Below are 19,397 nucleotides of genomic sequence, written 5' to 3'. Positions count from 1 at the left end.
CATTCACACTACTTCCCTGCAAAAATCGTCCAAGCTCCTCTCTCTTCTCTTTCACTGACATTCTTAATTCTTCATCCCACCACTCACTACCCTTTCTAATCTGCCCACTTCCCACCTTTCTCATGCCACAGACATCTTTTGCGGAAGCCATCACTGCCTCCCTAAATATATCCCATTCCTCACCCACTCCCCTTACGTCATTTGCTCTCACTTTTTTAAATTCTGCACTCAATCTCTCCTGGTACTTCCTCACACAAGTCTCCTTTCCAAGCTAACTTACTCTCACCACTCTCTTCACCCCAACACTCTCTCTTCTTTTCTGGAAACCTCTACAAATCTTCAACTTCACCTCCACAAGATAATGATCAGACATCCCTCCAGCTGCCTATCTCAGCACATTAGCATCCAAAAGTCTCTTTCATGATTATCATTTAACACGTAGTCAATAACGCTCTGTGACCATCTCTCCTACTTACATAAGTATACTTATGTGTATCTTTTTTTAAACCAGGTATTCCCAATCACCAGTCCTTTTCAATACACTAATCTAGAGGCTCTTCACCATTTCCATTTACAACAATGAACACCTCATGTACACCAAATATACCCTCAACTGCCACATTGCTCACTTTTACATTCAAATCATCCATCACTATAACCCGGTTTCGTGCATCAAAGCTGCTAACACACTCATTCAACTGCTCCCATAACACTTACCTCTCATGATCTTTCTTCTCATGACCAGGTGCATAGGTACCAAGAATCACTCATATCTCTCCATCCACTTTTAGTTTTACCCATATCAATCTAGAGCTTACTTTCCTACACTCTATCACATACTCCCACAACTCCTGCTTCAGCAGTAGTGATACTACTTCCTTTGCTCTTGTCCTCTCACCAACCCCTGACTTTACTCCCAGCTAACGTCTCAGCTAACACAAAACTACTTGAATATCATCATTCACTTATAGGGGTAGATAAAGCATAATCATACACATAAAAGGGGTAAACAGAGCATTTCAGGTACATGTAGAGATAATTAAAACATAATACTTATACAAGGGTAAAGAATTTATTACCATACATATGCAGGAATAAAGAAGAAATATTATACACATTCAGGGGTAAAACATAAAATCTAGATAAAGATACATGGGAGAATTAAATATAATACACCTCAATGGTAGATATAACATAATCATACACCTACACGGGTGAATCATGATCATCATGCACTTAGAGGGATCGGTAAACCATTATCAAACAAAAATAGTGGTAGAAAAATTATTATTCATAGATATACATTATACATTGTTGTTCCTACATATGGGAAAATAAAACATAATCATACACAAAGAAGTGCAAATATTTTCATCCTCATACAGGCATAAATAAAACATTAGCATATTCATACAAGGGTAAGTATAACATTATCATGTAACACTGTCAATCTTTCCTCACTCATTCTCTCCATGTGAACAAACCATTTCAAAACACCCTTTCCTGCTCTCTCAACCACACTCCTTATTACCACACATCTCTCTTACCCTTTTATTACTTACTCGATCAAACAACCCCACATAACATATTGTCCCCAAACATCTCATTTCCAGCACATTCACCCTCCTCGACACAACTCTATCTACAGCCCACACCTCGCAACCATATAACATTGTTGGAACCACTATTCCTTCAAACATACCCATTTTTGCTTTCCGAGATAACGTTCTCGTCTTCCACACATTCTTCAACGCTCTCAGAACCTTCGCCGCCTCCCCACCCTGTGACTTATTTCCGCTTTCATGGTTCTATCCGCTACTAAATCCACTCCCAGATATCTAAAACACTTCACTTTCTCCAGCTTTTCTCCATTCAAACTTACTTCTAAATCTACTTGTCCCTCAACCCTACTGTACCTGCTAACCTTGCTTTTTTTCACATTTACTCTCAACTTTCTTCTTTCACACACTTTACCAAACTCAGTCACCAGCTTCTGCAGTTTCTTACCCGAATCAGCCACCAGCGCTGTATCATCAGTGAACAACAACTGACTCACTTTCTAAGCCCTCTCATCCAAAACAGACGGCATACTTGCCCATCTCTCCAAAACTCTTGCAGTCACTTCCCTAACAGCCAAATCCATAATCAAATCAAACAACCATGGAGACATCACGCACCCATGCCGCAAGCCGGCACTGAGAACCAGTCACTTTCCTCTCTTCCTACTCGTACACTTGCCTTACAACCTCTATAAAAACTTTTCACTGCCTCTAGCTACTTACCTCCAACATCATATACTCTTAATGCCTTCCACAGAGCGTCTCTATCAACTCTAACATATGCCTTCACCAGATCCATGAATGCTACATACAAATCCATTATTATTTCTAAGTAATTCTCATATACATTCTTCAAAGCAAACAACTGATGCACACATCCTCTACCACTTCTGAAACCACTCCGCTTTGCCCCATTCTGATGGTCTGTACATGCCTTCACCCTTTCAATCACCACCCTCCCATATAATTTCCCAGGAGTACTCAACACACTTACAAATCTGTAATTTGACACTCACCTTTATTTCCTTTGCCTTTGTACAATGGCATTATGCATGAATTCCGCCAATCCTCAGTACTTCACTATGAACCACACATACATTGAATATCCTCACCACCCAGTCAAAAACACAGACACCCGCTTTTCTATTATACATATATATTTTTTTTTTTTTTTGCTTTGTCGCTGTTTCCCGCGTTTGCGAGGTAGCGCAAGGAAACAGACGAAAGAAATGGCCCAACCCACCCCCATACACATGTATATACATACGTCCACACACGCAAATATACATACCTACACAGCTTTCCATAGTTTACCCCAGACGCTTCACATGCCTTGATTCAATCCACTGACAGCACGTCAACCCCGGTATACCACATCGTTCCAATTCACTCTATTCCTTGCCCTCCTTTCACCCTCCTGTAAGTTCAGGCCCCGATCACACAAAATCTTTTTCACTCCATCTTTCCACCTCCAATTTGGTCTCCCTCTTCTCCTCGTTCCCTCCACCTCCGACACATATATCCTCTTGGTCAATCTTTCCTCACTCATTCTCTCCATGTGCCCAAACCACTTCAAAACACCCTCTTCTGCTCTCTCAACCACGCTCTTTTTATTTCCACACATCTCTCTTACCCTTACGTTACTCACTCGATCAAACCACCTCACACCACACATTGTCCTCAAACATCTCATTTCCGGCACATCCATCCTCCTGCGCACAACTCTATCCATAGCCCACGCCTCGCAACCATACAACATTGTTGGAACCACTATTCCTTCAAACATACCCATTTTTGCTTTCCGAGATAATGTTCTCGACTTCCACACATTCTTCAAGGCCCCCAGAATTTTCGCCCCCTCCCCCACCCTATGATCCACTTCCGCTTCCATGGTTCCATCCGCTGCCAGATCCACTCCCAGATATCTAAAACACTTCACTTCCTCCAGTTTTTCTCCATTCAAACTCACCTCCCAATTGACTTGACCCTCAACCCTACTGTACCTAATAACCTTGCTCTTATTCACATTTACTCTTAACTTTCTTCTTCCACACACTTTACCAAACTCAGTCACCAGCTTCTGCAGTTTCTCACATGAATCAGCCACCAGCGCTGTATCATCAGCGAACAACAACTGACTCACTTCCCAAGCTCTCTCATCCCCAACAGACTTCATCCTTGCCCCTCTTTCCAAAACTCTTGCATTTACCTCCCTAACAACCCCATCCATAAAAAAATTAAACAACCATGGAGACATCACACACCCCTGCCGCAAACCTACATTCACTGAGAACCAATCACTTTCCTCTCTTCCTACACGTACACATGCCTTACATCCTCGATAAAAACTTTTCACTGCTTCCAACAACTTTCCTCCCACACCATATATTCTTAATACCTTCCACAGAGCATCTATATCAACTCTATCATATGCCTTCTCCAGATCCATAAATGCTACATACAAATCCATTTGCTTTTCTAAGTATTTCTCACATACATTCTTCAAAGCAAACACCTGATCCACACATCCTCTACCACTTCTGAAACCACACTGCTCTTCCCCAATCTGATGCTCTGTACATGCCTTCAACCTCTCAATCAATACCCTCCCATATAAATTTTTTAAAAAAGGGGGTGACTGTACTGTTGACTGGTTGGTAAGGTTATTTAATGTATGTATGACTCATGGTGAGGTGCCTGAGGATTGGCGGAATGCGTGCATAGTGCCATTGTACAAAGGCAAAGGGGATAAGAGTGAGTGCTCAAATCACAGAGGTAAAAGTTTGTTGAGTATTCCTGGTAAATTATATGGGAGGGTATTGATTGAGAGGGTGAAGGCATGTACAGAGCATCAGATTGGGGAAGAGCAGTGTGGTTTCAGAAGTGGTAGAGGATGTGTGGATCAGGTGTTTGCTTTGAAGAATGTATGTGAGAAATACTTAGAAAAGCAAATGGATTTGTATGTAGCATTTATGGATCTGGAGAAGGCATATGATAGAGTTGATAGAGATGCTCTGTGGAAGGTATTAAGAATATATGGTGTGGGAGGAAAGTTGTTGGAAGCAGTGAAAAGTTTTTATCGAGGATGTAAGGCATGTGTACGTGTAGGAAGAGAGGAAAGTGATTGGTTCTCAGTGAATGTAGGTTTGCGGCAGGGGTGTGTGATGTCTCCATGGTTGTTTAATTTGTTTATGGATGGGGTTGTTAGGGAGGTAAATGCAAGAGTTTTGGAAAGAGGGGCAAGTATGAAGTCTGTTGGGGATGAGAGAGCTTGGGAAGTGAGTCAGTTGTTGTTCGCTGATGATACAGCGCTGGTGGCTGATTCATGTGAGAAACTGCAGAAGCTGGTGACTGAGTTTGGTAAAGTGTGTGGAAGAAGAAAGTTAAGAGTAAATGTGAAAAAGAGCAAGGTTATTAGGTATAGTAGGGTTGAGGGTCAAGTTAATTGGGAGGTGAGTTTGAATGGAGAAAAACTGGAGGAAGTGAAGTGTTTTAGATATCTGGGAGTGGATCTGGCAGCGGATGGAACCATGGAAGCGGAAGTGGATCATAGGGTGGGGGAGGGGGCGAAAATTCTGGGGGCCTTGAAGAATGTGTGGAAGTCGAGAACATTATCTCGGAAAGCAAAAATGGGTATGTTTGAAGGAATAGTGGTTCCAACAATGTTGTATGGTTGCGAGGCGTGGGCTATGGATAGAGTTGTTCGCAGGAGGATGGATGTGCTGGAAATGAGATGTTTGAGGAGAATGTGTAGTGTGAGGTGGTTTGATCGAGTGAGTAACGTAAGGGTGAGAGAGATGTGTGGAAATAAAAAGAGCGTGGTTGAGAGAGCAGAAGAGGGTGTTTTGAAGTGGTTTGGGCACATGGAGAGAATGAGTGAGGAAAGATTGACCAAGAGGATATATGTGTCGGAGGTGGAGGGAACGAGGAGAAGAGGGAGACCAAATTGGAGGTGGAAAGATGGAGTGAAAAAGATTTTGTGTGATCGGGGCCTGAACATGCAGGAGGCTGAAAGGAGGGCGAGGAATAGAGTAAATTGGAGCGATGTGGTATACCGGGGTTGACGTGCTGTCAGTGGATTGAATCAAGGCATGTGAAGCGTCTGGGGTAAACCATGGAAAGCTGTGTAGGTGTGTATATTTGCGTGTGTGGACGTATGTATATACATGTGTATGGGGGGGGGTTGGGCCATTTCTTTCGTCTGTTTCCTTGCGCTACCTCGCAAACGCGGGAGACAGCGACAAAGTATAATAAAAAAGAAATAATATATATATATATATATATATATATATATATATATATATATATATATATATATATATTGGAAAGGATCACAATTTTGCGCGTGATCAAGATATCCCTATGAGTCCACTAGGAAAATGAAGCACGAAAAGTTCCCAAGTGCACTTTCGTGTAATAATCATATCATCAGTGGAGACACAAGAGAGGAATATAACAGTCAGTTGATACACATCGAAGTGACGAAGCTAGGACGCCATTTGGTAAACATGTGATTGTCCAAAACATATTTTTTTGGAGAATCACATGTTTACCAACATAATGGTTTCTAACATAATGACTTAAGTTGGAAAACTTGATAACTTGAAACTTATTGTAATAAATCATATTCCTGAGCAGGGGATGTCCCCACGTACCAACACGTAGTAAGTCCCCACGTACCAACCACGTAGTACATATGAATCCAGACTGTCCCTCCCCAAATCGACTATGAAAACAATATTTTTGAAGGTCGAGTCATAAAACCCTTCTATCGCCATCCTCATTTTCAAGATTGCCTACTTTGTTTACATTCTTACCCTCAAATGAACAACAAAAATATGAGACTAATCTCATCATCAAGTGATCACAGGTTAGGATCAAAATGTGGGCTCACAGTTGTCCCTTAAGGTACCATGTTCACCCTATTATGAGTCGCCTTATTGTAACTCTTCTACGATCTAAGGGGAACGTCTCTTGAGTAATAACTGGCAGGAAAAGGCTGGTAATGAAGAATGAGGTTGAAAGGTTCGAATGAGCAACTGGATGGCTTACTTGCCTGAGACTTTTGCTTTGTGAACATCCTGGTGTGGATTGAAGTTCTAGCCAATATCATTTTCCCCCAGAGCAAAATCAAGGTTAATTTTCTATTTGTTGTTTGCTAGTTTGGCTGTTTTTGGCGTCGTTGCTATTGTATAGGATGTTGTACCTGTTACAAGAGTGGATACAGTCGTAGTTGATCTTGGTCATGGAACTATGGTAAATTCATTGTCTTGCTACTGTGTAATACTATTGTCACAGTCATTCTTGAGGTTTTGTGAAGCAAGATCTCTTGATACAGTACGTATATTTCAATGTAATTGGAACCTCACATACAATCATTTTTCTCTGTTTCTCTCTTTAACGTTACCCAACGCGTAAAGAGCGTTTCCCGCATTTTAATATATTGATAAAATCATTCAATAACTGCTCACAAAATAGCATAAGTCAATTACTGTTCAACAGATGATACATTCCTCTGCAGGTTCTGCTGTGTTCTCCTTCCACAGAACGAGGTGCTGGTTCACAATGTGTCAGGCGGGGTGATCATAAGTAACCAGAGTCTGGTGTTACAGCGTGTGCTCAGGGCTCAGGCTGGCCGCTACTCCTGTCATGCCCACAACGTTGTCGGTGATGGCAGCTCCAATTCTCTCCGGCTCGACGTCAAGTGTGAGTTCTGAGTGTGTTGTTACTTGCCTACACGACTTCTGCAGCCGCGGTTCGCCGCTTCTGGATTCTGTTTTTGTCAGAGAGTTTCTGAATTTTCCAGTGTTAGTTGCATCCACTCCCTCCCGCCTTAGCTTGTTCACGTGACACCTTTGTTGCTGATGAAACACTTTACCCTCCGTGCATTAGTCTTGCCCAGCTTACCGTTGTGCTCGCTTCCTCCGAGCATTGATCTTGCCCAGCTTACTGTTGTGCTCGCTTCCTCCGAGCATTAGTCTTGCCCAACTTACTCTTGTGCTTGCTTCCTCTACGCTGTTTTATATTAATCGTGACATGTGAAACATAACTTTATACATCACTATTGTTATTTTCATACTCGTCCGCTGTTTCCTGCTTTTGTGACGTACCGCCAGGAATGGACAAAAAAAAGGCCGCATCCGCTCACCTCCACTCTCAAGCTGTCATTTGCAATGCACTGGATCCAAAGCTCACTACCTATGACAGGCCCTACAGTTTTTGCATGGTTTCTCCCGGCCGTTTCATAAGCCCTGACTCAGCACATTGTCCACTGTAAACCGCATCGTTCCAATGCACTCTACCCCTTGCATGTTCGGACCCCGATCGTTTAAAATCTTTTTCACTCTATTGTTCCATCTCCAATTTGGTCTTCCTCTTTTTCCTGTGCCCTCCACCTCTGACACACATATCATCTTTGTCAATCTTCCCTCACTCATTCTCTCCATGTTTTCAACACATCCTCTTCTGCTCTCGCAAGCGCACTCTTTTTGTTACCACACATCCCTGTTACCCTTTCATTACTTACTCGATCAAACCACCTCACACCACATATTGTCATCAAACGCTTCATTTCCGACACATCCACCCACCTCCGTACAACCCTATCTATAGCCCATGCCTCGTAGCCATAACATTGTTGGAACTACAAATCCTTCAATCATTTTTGCTCTCCGAAATAACGTTCTCTCCTTCCACACATTCTTCATCGCTCCCAGAATCTTCGCCACCTCTCCTTCTCTGTGGCTCCCTTGCGCTTCCATGGTTCTATTCCCAACTAACCTGTCCCTCAACCCTGCTGAACCCAATTACCTAGCTCTTATTCACATCTCTTAACTTTCTCCTTTCACACTCTTTTCCAAAGTTAGTCACCAACTTCTGAAGTTTCCTACTCGAAACAGCCTCCCGTGCTGTGTCATCGGCGAGCAACAACTGACTCTCATCTCAAAAACTCTTGCATTTACCTCCCTAACCACCCCATCTATATACAAATTAAACAACCATGGGGACATCAAACACCCCTACCGCAGACCGACCTTCAAATCACTCTCCTCTCTTCCTACTCGTACACATGCCTTACATCCTTGATAACATCTCTTCACTGCTTCTAGCAGTTTACCTCCCTGACCATATACCCATAAGACCTTCCACAAAGCATATCTATCAACCCTGTAGTGTCCCTTTTCCAGATCCATAAATGCTACATACAAATCCATCTGTTTTTCAAAGTATTTCTCACACACAGTTTTCAAACCTGACCCACGCATCTTCTACCACTTTTAAAGCAACACTGCTCCTTCCCAGTCTGATGCTTTGTACATGCCTTCACCCTCTCTCAATCAACGTCCCCCCATACAACTTCCCAGGAATACTCAACAAACCCATACCTCTGTAGTTTGAACACTCACTCCTATTCCCTTTGCCTGTGTACAACGGCACCACACATGCATTCCGCCAATCCTCAGGCACCTCGCCATGATCCATACATACACTGAACATCCTTACCAACCAATCAACAACACAGTCACCCCGGTTTTATTAATAAATTCCACTGCAATACCATCCAAAACCGCTCCCACCTCTTTTAGTCGCCTTCTGTGACACACTGGGAATACGGAGGTAGAATTCTTTCTTCCCAACATTTACTACGACTACTAATACTGCGAATGATAATGATAATAATTATAGTAATAACAATGATAGGGGATAGGGGATAGGGGTGAAAGAGTGCTTCCCGCGCGTTCCTCACGTGTCGTAGAAGGCGACTAGAGGGGACGGGAACGGGGGGCCAGAAATCCTCCCCTCCTTGTATTTTTTAACTTTCTAAAAAAATTGGAAACAGAAGGAGTCACGCAGGGAGTGTTCATCCTCCTCGTAGACTCAGGTTGGGGTGTCTAAATCTGTGTGGATGTAACCAAGATGTGAAAAAAGGAGAGATAGGTAGTATGATTGAGGAAAGGAACCTGGATGTTTTGGCTCTGAGTGAAACGAAGCTCAAGGGTAAAGGGGAAGAGTGGTTTAGGAATGTCTTGGGAGTAAAGTCAGGGGTTAGTGAGAGGACAAGAGCAAGGGAAGGAGTAGCAGTACTCCTGAAACAGAAGTTGTGGGAGTATGTGATAAAATGTAAACAAGTAAATTCTCGATTAATATGGGTAAGACTGAAAGTTGATGGAGAGAGATGGGTGATTATTGGTGCATATGCACCTGGGCATGAGAAGAAAGATCATGAGAGGCAAGTGTTTTGGGAGCAGCTGAATGAGTGTGTTAGTGGTTTTGATGCACACGACCGGGTTATAGTAATGGGTGATTTGAATGCAAAGGTGAGTAATGTGGCAGTTGAGGGAATAATTGGTATACATGAGGTGTTCAGTGTTGTAAATGGAAATGGTGAAGAGCTTGTAGATTTGTGTGCTGAAAAAGGACTGGTAATTGGGAATACCTGGTTTAAAAAGCGAGATATACATAAGTATACGTATGTAAGTAGAAGAGATGGCCAGAGAGCGTTATTGGATTACGTGTTAATTGACAGGCGCGCGAAAAAGAAACTTTTGGATGTAAATGTGCTGAGAGGTGCAACTGGAGGGATGTCTGATCATCATCTTGTGAAGGCTAAGGCGAAGATTTGTATGGGTTTTCAGAAAAGAAGAGTGAATGTTTGGGTGAAGAGGATGGTGAGAGTAAGTGAGCTTGGGAAGGAGACGTGTGAGGAAGTACCAGGAAATACTGAGTACAGAATGGAAAAAGGTAAGAACAATGGAAGTAAGGGGAGTGGGGGAGGAATGGGATGTATTTAGGGAAGCTGTGATGGATTGCGCAAAAGATGCTTGTGGCATGATAAGCGTGGGAGGTGGGTTGATTAGAAAGGGTAGTGAGTCGTGGGATAAAGAAGTAAGATTATTAGTGAAAGAGAAGAGAGAGGCATTTGGACGATTTTTGCAGGGAAAAAATGCAATTGAGTGGGAGATGTATAAAAGAAAGAGACAGGAGGTCAAGAGAAAGGTGCATGAGGTGAAAAAGAGGGCAAATGAGAGTTGGGGTGAGAGAGTATCATTAAATTTTAGGGAGAATAAAAAGATGTACTGGAAGGAGGTAAATAAAGTGCGTAAGACAAGGGAGCAAATGGGAACTTCAGTGAAGAGCGCTAATGGGGAGGTGATAACAAGTAGTGGTGATGTGAGGAGATGGAGTGAGTATTTTGAAGGTTTGTTGAATGTGATTGATGATAGAGAGGCAGATATAGGGTGTCTTGGTCGAGGTGGTGTGCAAAGTGAGAGGGTTAGGGAAAATGATTTGGTAAACAGAGAAGAGGTAGTAAAAGCTTTGCGGAAGATGAAAGCCGGCAAGGCAGCAGGTTTGGATGGTATTGCAATGGAATTTTATTAAAAAAGGGGGTGACTGTATTGTTGACTGGTTGCTAAGGTTATTTAATGTATGTATGACTCATGGTGAGGTGCCTGAGGATTGGCGGAATGCGTGCATAGTGCCATTGTACAAAGGCAAAGGGGATAAGAGTGAGTGCTCAAATTACAGAGGTATAAGTTTGTTGAGTATTCCTGGTAAATTATATGGTAGGGTATTGATTGAGAGGGTGAAGGCATGTACAGAGCATCAGATTGGGTAAGAGCAGTGTGGTTTCAGAAGTGGTAGAGGATGTGTGGATCAGGTGTTTGCTTTGAAGAATGTATGTGAGAAATACTTAGAAAAGCAAATGGATTTGTATGTAGCATTTATGGATCTGGAGAAGGCATATAATAGAGTTGATAGAGATGCTCTGTGGAAGGTATTAAGAATATATGGTGTGGGTGGTAAGTTGTTAGAAGCAGTGAAAAGTTTTTATCGAGGATGTAAGGCATGTGTACGTATAGGAAGAGAGGAAAGTGATTGGTTCTCAGTGAATGTAGGTTTGCGGCAGGGGTGTGTGATGTCTCCATGGTTGTTTAATTTGTTTATGGATGGGGTTGTTAGGGAGGTGAATGCAAGAGTTTTGGAAAGAGGGGCAAGTATGAAGTCTGTTGTGGATGAGAGAGCTTTGGAAGTGAGTCAGTTGTTGTTCGCTGATGATACAGCGCTGGTGGCTGATTCATGTGAGAAACTGCAGAAGCTGGTGACTGAGTTTGGTAAAGTGTGTGAAAGAAGAAAGTTAAGAGTAAATGTGAATAAGAGCAAGGTTATTAGGTACAGTAGGGTTGAGGGTCAAGTCAATTGGGAAGTAATTTTGAATGGAGAAAAGCTGGAGGAAGTGAAGTGTTTTAGATATCTGAGAGTGGATCTGGCAGCGGATGGAACCATGGAAGCGGAAGTGAATCATAGGGTGGGGGAGGGGGCGAAAATCCTGGGAGCCTTGAAGAATGTGTGGAAGTCGAGAACATTATCTCGGAAAGCAAAAATGGGTATGTTTGAAGGAATAGTGGTTCCAACAATGTTGTATGGTTGCGAGGCGTGGGCTATGGATAAAGTTGTGCGCAGGAGAGTGGATGTGCTGGAAATGAGATGTTTGAGGACAATGTGTGGTGTGAGGTGGTTTGATCGAGTAAGTAATGTAAGGGTAAGAGAGATGTGTGGAAAAAAAAAGAGCGTTGTTGAGAGAGCAGAAGAGGGTGTTTTGAAATGGTTTGGGCACATGGAGAGAATGAGTGAGGAAAGATTGACCAAGAGGATATATGTGTCGGAGGTGGAGGGAACGAGGAGAAGTGGGAGACCAAATTGGAGGTGGAAAGATGGAGTGAAAAAGATTTTGTGTGATCGGGGCCTGAACATGCAGGAGGGTGAAAGGCGGGCAAGGAATAGAGTGAATTGGATCGATGTGGTATACCGGGGTTGACGTGCTGTCAGTGGATTGAATCAGGGCATGTGAAGCGTCTGGGGTAAACCATGGAAAGCTGTGTGGGGCCTGGATGTGGAAAGGGAGCTGTGGTTTCGGGCATTATTGCAAGACAGCTAGAGACTGAGTTGTGAACGAATGAGGCCTTTGTTGTCTTTTCCTAGCGCTACCCCGCACTCATTAGGGGGGAGGGGGATGGTATTCCATGTGTGGCGAGGTGGCGATGGGAATAAATAAAGGCAGACAGTGTGAATTGTGTGCATGGGTATATATGTATGTGTCTCTGTGTGTATATATATGTGTACATTGAGATGTATAGGTATGTATATTTGTGTGTGTGGACGTGCGTGTATATACATGTGTATGTTGGTGGGTTTGGCCATTTCTTTCGTCTGTTTCCTTGCGCTACCTCGCAAACGCGAGAGACAGCGACAAAGCAAAATAAAAAAAAAATGATAATGATGATAGTAATAGTAAGAATAATGATGATAACGATAACAATGATAATGATAATAATAATAATAATAATAATAATAATAATAATAATTATAATGACAATAATAATAATAATAATGATAATAAAAATAATAATAATAATAATAATAATAATAATAATAATAATAATAGTAATAATAATAATAATAATAATAATAATAATAATAATAATAATAATAATAATAATAATAATAGTAATAATAACAATAATAATGATAATAGCGATGATAATAATAATGATAATAATAATAATAATAATGAAAATAATAATAATAATAATAATAACAATAATAATAATAATAATAATAATAATAATGATCATAATAATAATAATAATAACAATAATAATAATTTTTTTTTTTTTTTTTTTTTTTTTTTTTCTACTTTGTCGCTGTCTCCCGCGTTTGCGAGGTAGCGCAAGGAAACAGACGAAAGAAATGGCCCAACCCCCCCCCCATACACATGTACATACACACGTCCACACACGCAAATATACATACCTACACAGCTTTCCATGGTTTACCCCAGACGCTTCACATGCCTTGATTCAATCCACTGACAGCACGTCAAACCCTGTATACCACATCGCTCCAATTCACTCTATTCCTTGCCCTCCTTTCACCCTCCTGCATGTTCAGGCCCCGATCACACAAAATCCTTTTCACTCCATCTTTCCACCTCCAATTTGGTCTCCCTCTTCTCCTCGTTCCCTCCACCTCCGACACATATATCCTCTTGGTCAATCTTTCCTCACTCATTCTCTCCATGTGCCCAAACCATTTCAAAACACCCTCTTCTGCTCTCTCAACCACGCTCTTTTTATTTCCACACATAGTAATAATAACAATAATAATGATAATAGCGATGATAATAATAATGATAATAATAATAATAATAATGATAATAGTAATAATAACAATAATAATAATGATAATAATAATAATGATATGATAATAATAATAATAATAATAATAATAATAATAATAATAATAATAATAATAATAATAATAATAATAATAATAATAATAATAATAGTAATAATAATAATAATAATAGTAATAATAATACCAATACCCATAAGAACATTCATAATATATACAGAAAGCGTCAAGTCTTACACCATACATTAATGGTACAAATAAAGGTGAAGAGAGTTAGAATCAACCATAAGATTTCGGCAAGGCAGAAAACTGTGGATTACCATTAGGAAATCATACTGTAGAGGCAGAATGGGCTACTGGGGACACCTTCACTACAGAATAAAGCATGAAAGTAGGAGATCTGGACAACAAACACCTCGTGAATTTGAACAAAGCAGCGTTGATAATTCAGTAAAGAATGGATTGAAATGTATAGATCACTTAAGTAATGTAGCGAACAGATTAAGAATAACTTTACTAGTATATGTATAATATTCCCGCCGATAAATCCTGTGGCATTATTTACTTTCTTACCTGTATTTGAGGTACCTAGACTGGAAGGGGGAAAATGTACAGACTGATATCATAACTCAAGATTTGTAAGGCTCCAAATCTTGGATCTCTGCCAAGATTATCAATTAGAGAGTTTGCTTATGAAATTAGTGTACCACTCGCACACATCTTTTATACATGTTTTGAAAATGGAAGGTTTCCCAGATGTTAGGAAGGCGCTACAATCACAGATGTTAGGAAGGCGCTGCAATCACACATCTTACAGAAAAAAGTTATAGATATGGGTGAGCTACGCCCCTTGTCAGTAACTGCAGATTGTGGGAAAATTGCTTGAGGGCTTTGTTGCACGGCTGGTGCTAAAAGATATCAAGCCTAATATCAATCTATTTCAATACGGAAAACTAAAAGGAAGTTCCCCCTCCCATTATCTTTTCAAATTATTAGATAGTGTATTGAGAGGCTTGATCAATCCTAAAACCTTAGCCCAAATTGTATTAATAGACTTTACAAAGGCTATCGATTATAAAGATCACACAACTACCATTTGCGAGCTTTTCTTGCTAGGCTGGCATACATCATTGCTTGCATGTATCGCTAACTTCCTTTCTGGTGGCTATTACAGAGTCAGGTATCAATGCGTTGTCCCAGAGTGGGATAACATAACTTGTGGTGTGCTGCAGGAAACTCGATCAGGCGCAGTCAAATACTTCGCTGCAATCAATATCTGGCGTAATGTAAATATAAGTGCAAAATATGTGGATAACTTAACCATAACTGAAATTGTGAATATATCCAATGAGTTGAATTTTACAATGCAACATTCACTGAATGACCTTGCAGGAGACTGTACATCTGTTAAAAATAATTCCTAATCCTTTCAAGTGTGAAGGCTATTGTTTATCTCAAACTCACACTTAATGACGGTAAATTACCCATTGTGTCAATGTAACTTTTTAGGCATTCAGATCAACTCCCCATTAACCTGAAATGACCATATTAAATGCATAATCTCCAAAGCAAACATATTCATCCTAAACAGAGCGCGTCAGTTTGGCTTCAGCATAGATGCAGTGTTCACTCTGTATGTTTGGTTCATAAGATCAACCCTGGAGTACGTGGATCTTGTGTGGTATCCAGGATTAACCCAGACGCAACACTCACAACTGGAACGCATCCAAAAAGGATATCTTAGAATAATTTTAGACAACCAATATGAAAGCTCTCAAAGATTAATGGTTCGTTTTGAAAAGAAGTTTCTCAAGCGTAACAACTGCAGACATTTCATGCCACATTATTTGCATGATATCCATAGAGGAGTCACCTGGCGAGCAAGACAGATTTTGCAATCGGTCAGATGTAGAACATCTCGGTACAGTAACTCAAGTATCCCTTATCCGGTGTCAAAACTCAATGCTCCATACAGACACATGATTCTATGATCCTCCCATTATAGTCTTTTTATAACAGCGTTTTGTTTTTGTGTTTTTAATAATCTTAAAAGTCAACACGTAACGTAATATTGTAAACCAAGACAAGATCATTATGTATAACTTTCTTCTTAGATAAACACTTTATTATCATATCATTATCATTATTATTATTATCATCATTATCATTATAATCATTATTAGTAGTAGTAGTAGTAGTATTATCATTAATATCATTATTATTATTATTATTTTTATTATCATTATTATCATTATCATTATTACTATTATTATTATTATTGTTATTATCATTATTAGATTGGTTTTTTCCTAATCTTAATCTTTTACAAGATGGCATCATTTCATAACATGGACATAATGGTTGGGCAGAAGCAATCTGTAGAACACTGCATTTCTTGGTAATGGCTTTTTTGTACAGATCTAGCAATGATTTTACATTCGTAGTTGACTACATTCATATATCAATTTACTTGGTGCCCTCTTAAGAGTCCAGTGGCTGCTGAGAGTGTGCTGAAGTGGTGTGAGCATATTGAGAGGATGAGTGAGGAGAGACTGACAAAAGGGGTATATATATCAGAAATGAACAGAAAAACGAAAAGGTGTAAATGAACTTGAAGATGGAAGGACGAAATGAAAAAGGTTCACAGTTCTCGGGATTTGAATATGCAGGGAGGTCTAGTGCATGCACAGGATAGAGTGAACTGGAACGATATGGTATACAGGGGGCGACATGCTATAAATGAATTTAACTAGGGTATACAAAGGCGTCAGGGGAAAACCACGATGTTTACCACATTGTTCCAGTTCACTCTACCACGCGGACGCGTTTCACATTCCTGCAGGTCTTGTCCTCAATTCTCAAAATAATTTCACTCTATCCTTTCATCTCCAGTTTGATTTCCCCTTCTCCTTGTCCCCTCCACTTTTGACTCATGTATCCTCTACGTCAATCTCTCCTAAATCATTCTCTCCATATGTCCAAACTTTTACAATTCTCCTTCATCTTTCAGTTATACTCATCTTATTACCTTATTATTGCTTAATCAATCAACCCTCCTCACAGCGAATATTCTTATCAAACATTTCATTTCTAACACATCCACCCTCCTTAGTACATTCTCATCCACAGCCCATGCCTAGCATCCATACAACATGATTGGGACTTCAAACATTCTAATTTTCCCCCTCCCAGATAACAACCTCTCCACACACTCCTCAATGCTCCCAATTTATTCACCCCTTCACCCACCCTATGACTCACCCTCACTTCCATGGTTGTGTTCGCTGCCATGTCCACTCCCATTTGTCTAAAACACCTACTTTCTCCAAGTTTTCTCCATTCAATATCATACACCAGCTTCCCTGTCTCTCTGCACTGATAAACCTAATACCTTTGATTCACATTTTCTCTTAACTTCCTCTCTTCACACACACTCTCTCATCTGCTGCAGTCTCTCGCTCGAATCAGCCACCAATGATGTATCATGAGCTAACAACAGCTGATTTATTTCCCAGGTCCACTCCACCCCTTCGGATTACATACCTGCCCCTTTCTCCAAAAACCTTGCATTTACCTTTATCGCCAGCCAGTCTATAAACACATTGAATAACTTTAGTGGTTTCATACACCCCTGTCGCAGACATTTTCTAGAACCACTCACCCTCTTCTCTGTCTAATCGCACATACACCCTACTCTCTTCATAAAAACTCGCTGCCTTTAATAGCTTTCCTCCTGCACCTTATATTCGCAAGACCGTCAACAAACCATCTCTGTCAACTTTATCACATATATTCTTCTGATCCACAAATGCCACATACAAATCTATTTGTTTTTCTAAGTATTTCTCACACACATTCTTCAAGGCAAATATCTGATCCACTTATCCTCTACCACTCATGCAGCCAAGGTTTCCCCCCCTAATCTGATGCACTGTTCATGTCACCACCTTCCCAACCATTGTTTTTCTAATCATCTTAACAGATACCCTCAGTGAATTTATACTTCTGTAATGCGAACATTCATCTTCATCACCTTACCTTTATACAGTGACACGATGCATGCCAGGGGACCAGTGAGGGGCGCTAGCAAAGCTACTGAGGGGCACGAGTAAGGCTACTGAGGGGCATAATCAAGGCTATTGAGGGGCACCAGGAAGACTACTGAAGACACCCATGAGGTTACTGAGGGACGTCAGAAAGGCTACAGAGGAACACGTGGAGGCTACTGAAGGACATGAGAAAAACTATTGAGGGACATCAGGGAGGCTACTAGGAAACACGAAAGACAACTTGAAAGGCCACTAAGGGGGCTACTGAAGGACACTCGGGGGCTACTTAGAGACACCAGGGAGGCTAATGAGGAGACCAGTGAGACCACAGAGGGGAAATGGGGAGGATAATAAGGGGCGCCAGGGAGGCTACTTTGAGACACCAGGAAGGCTAATGAGGGGACCAGGAAGAACACTGAGGGGTAATGGGGGGGTTACTGAGGGGCGCCTGGGAGGAAACTCTTGGGAACCAGGAAGGACACTGAATGGCACCAGGAAAGCTAATGAGGGGACCAAGGAAACCACTGGGAGGAAATGGGGAGGTTACTAAAGGACACCAAGGAAGGTGCTGAGCTATACCAAAGAGGCTAATGAGAGAACCAGAGAGGCCAGTGAGGGACAATAGGGAAGTTACTGAGGGATACCAGGGAGGTTACTGAGGGGCACCAGGGAGGACACTGACGGTCACTAGGGAGGCTAATGAGGGAACCAGGGAGACCAGTAAAGGGCTATGGGCAGGTTGTTGAGGGAACCAGGGAACATACTGAGGCACACCAGCAAGGCTTTTAAAGAGCACCAGCGAGGCTACTGAAGGGCACCAGCAAGATACTGAGGGGCACTAGCAAGGCTACTGAGGGGCACCAGTAACGGTACTGAGGGGCACCAGTAAGGCTACTGAGGGGCACCAGTAAGGCTACTGAGGGGCACCAGTAAGGCTACTGAGGGGCACCAGCAAGATACTGAGGGGCACTAGCAAGGCTACTGAGGGGCACCAGTAACGGTACTGAGGGGCACCAGTAAGGCTACTGAGGGGCACCAGTAACGGTACTGAGGGGCACCAGTAAGGCTACTGAGGGGCACCAGCAAGATACTGAGGGGCACTAGCAAGGCTACTGAGGGGCACCAGTAACGGTACTGAGGGGCACCAGTAAGGCTACTGAGGGGCACCAGTAAGGCTACTGAGGGGCACCAGTAAGGCTACTGAGGGGTACCAGTAACGGTACTGAGGGGCACCAGTAAGGCTACTGAGGGGCACCAGTAAGGCTACTGAGGGGCACCAGTAAGGCTACTGAGGGGCACCAGTAAGGCTACTGAAGGGCACCAGCAAGATACTGAGGGGCACCAGTAAGGCTACTGAAGGGCACCAGCAAGATACTGAGGGGCACTAGCAAGGCTACTGAGGGGCACCAGTAACGGTACTGAGGGGCACCAGTAAGGCTACTGAGGGGCACCAGTAAGGCTACTGAGGGGCACCAGTAAGGCTACTGAGGGGCACCAGTAACGGTACTGAGGGGCACCAGTAAGGCTACTGAGGGGCACCAGTAAGGCTACTGAGGGGCACCAGTAAGGCTACTGAGAGGCACCAGCAAGGCTA

General features: G+C 41.9%; 1 protein-coding gene across 1 annotated transcript in view; it reads left to right on the top strand.

The window, feature by feature from the left end:
- Positions 1-19,397, top strand: part of LOC139756525 (protein turtle homolog B-like) — a 207,413-nt gene that overhangs the window by 133,127 nt on the left and 54,889 nt on the right. The window contains exon 8 of the mRNA XM_071676009.1: positions 7,106-7,265. Coding sequence (XP_071532110.1) covers positions 7,106-7,265 — 160 coding nt within the window. The remainder of the gene's footprint in view (positions 1-7,105; positions 7,266-19,397) is intronic.

Source organism: Panulirus ornatus, chromosome 22 (genome assembly GCF_036320965.1).
Source record: "Panulirus ornatus isolate Po-2019 chromosome 22, ASM3632096v1, whole genome shotgun sequence".
NCBI lineage: Eukaryota > Metazoa > Arthropoda > Malacostraca > Decapoda > Palinuridae > Panulirus > Panulirus ornatus.
Note: the sequence above shows the minus strand (reverse complement) of the source record. Positions and strands in the feature narration are given on the sequence as shown.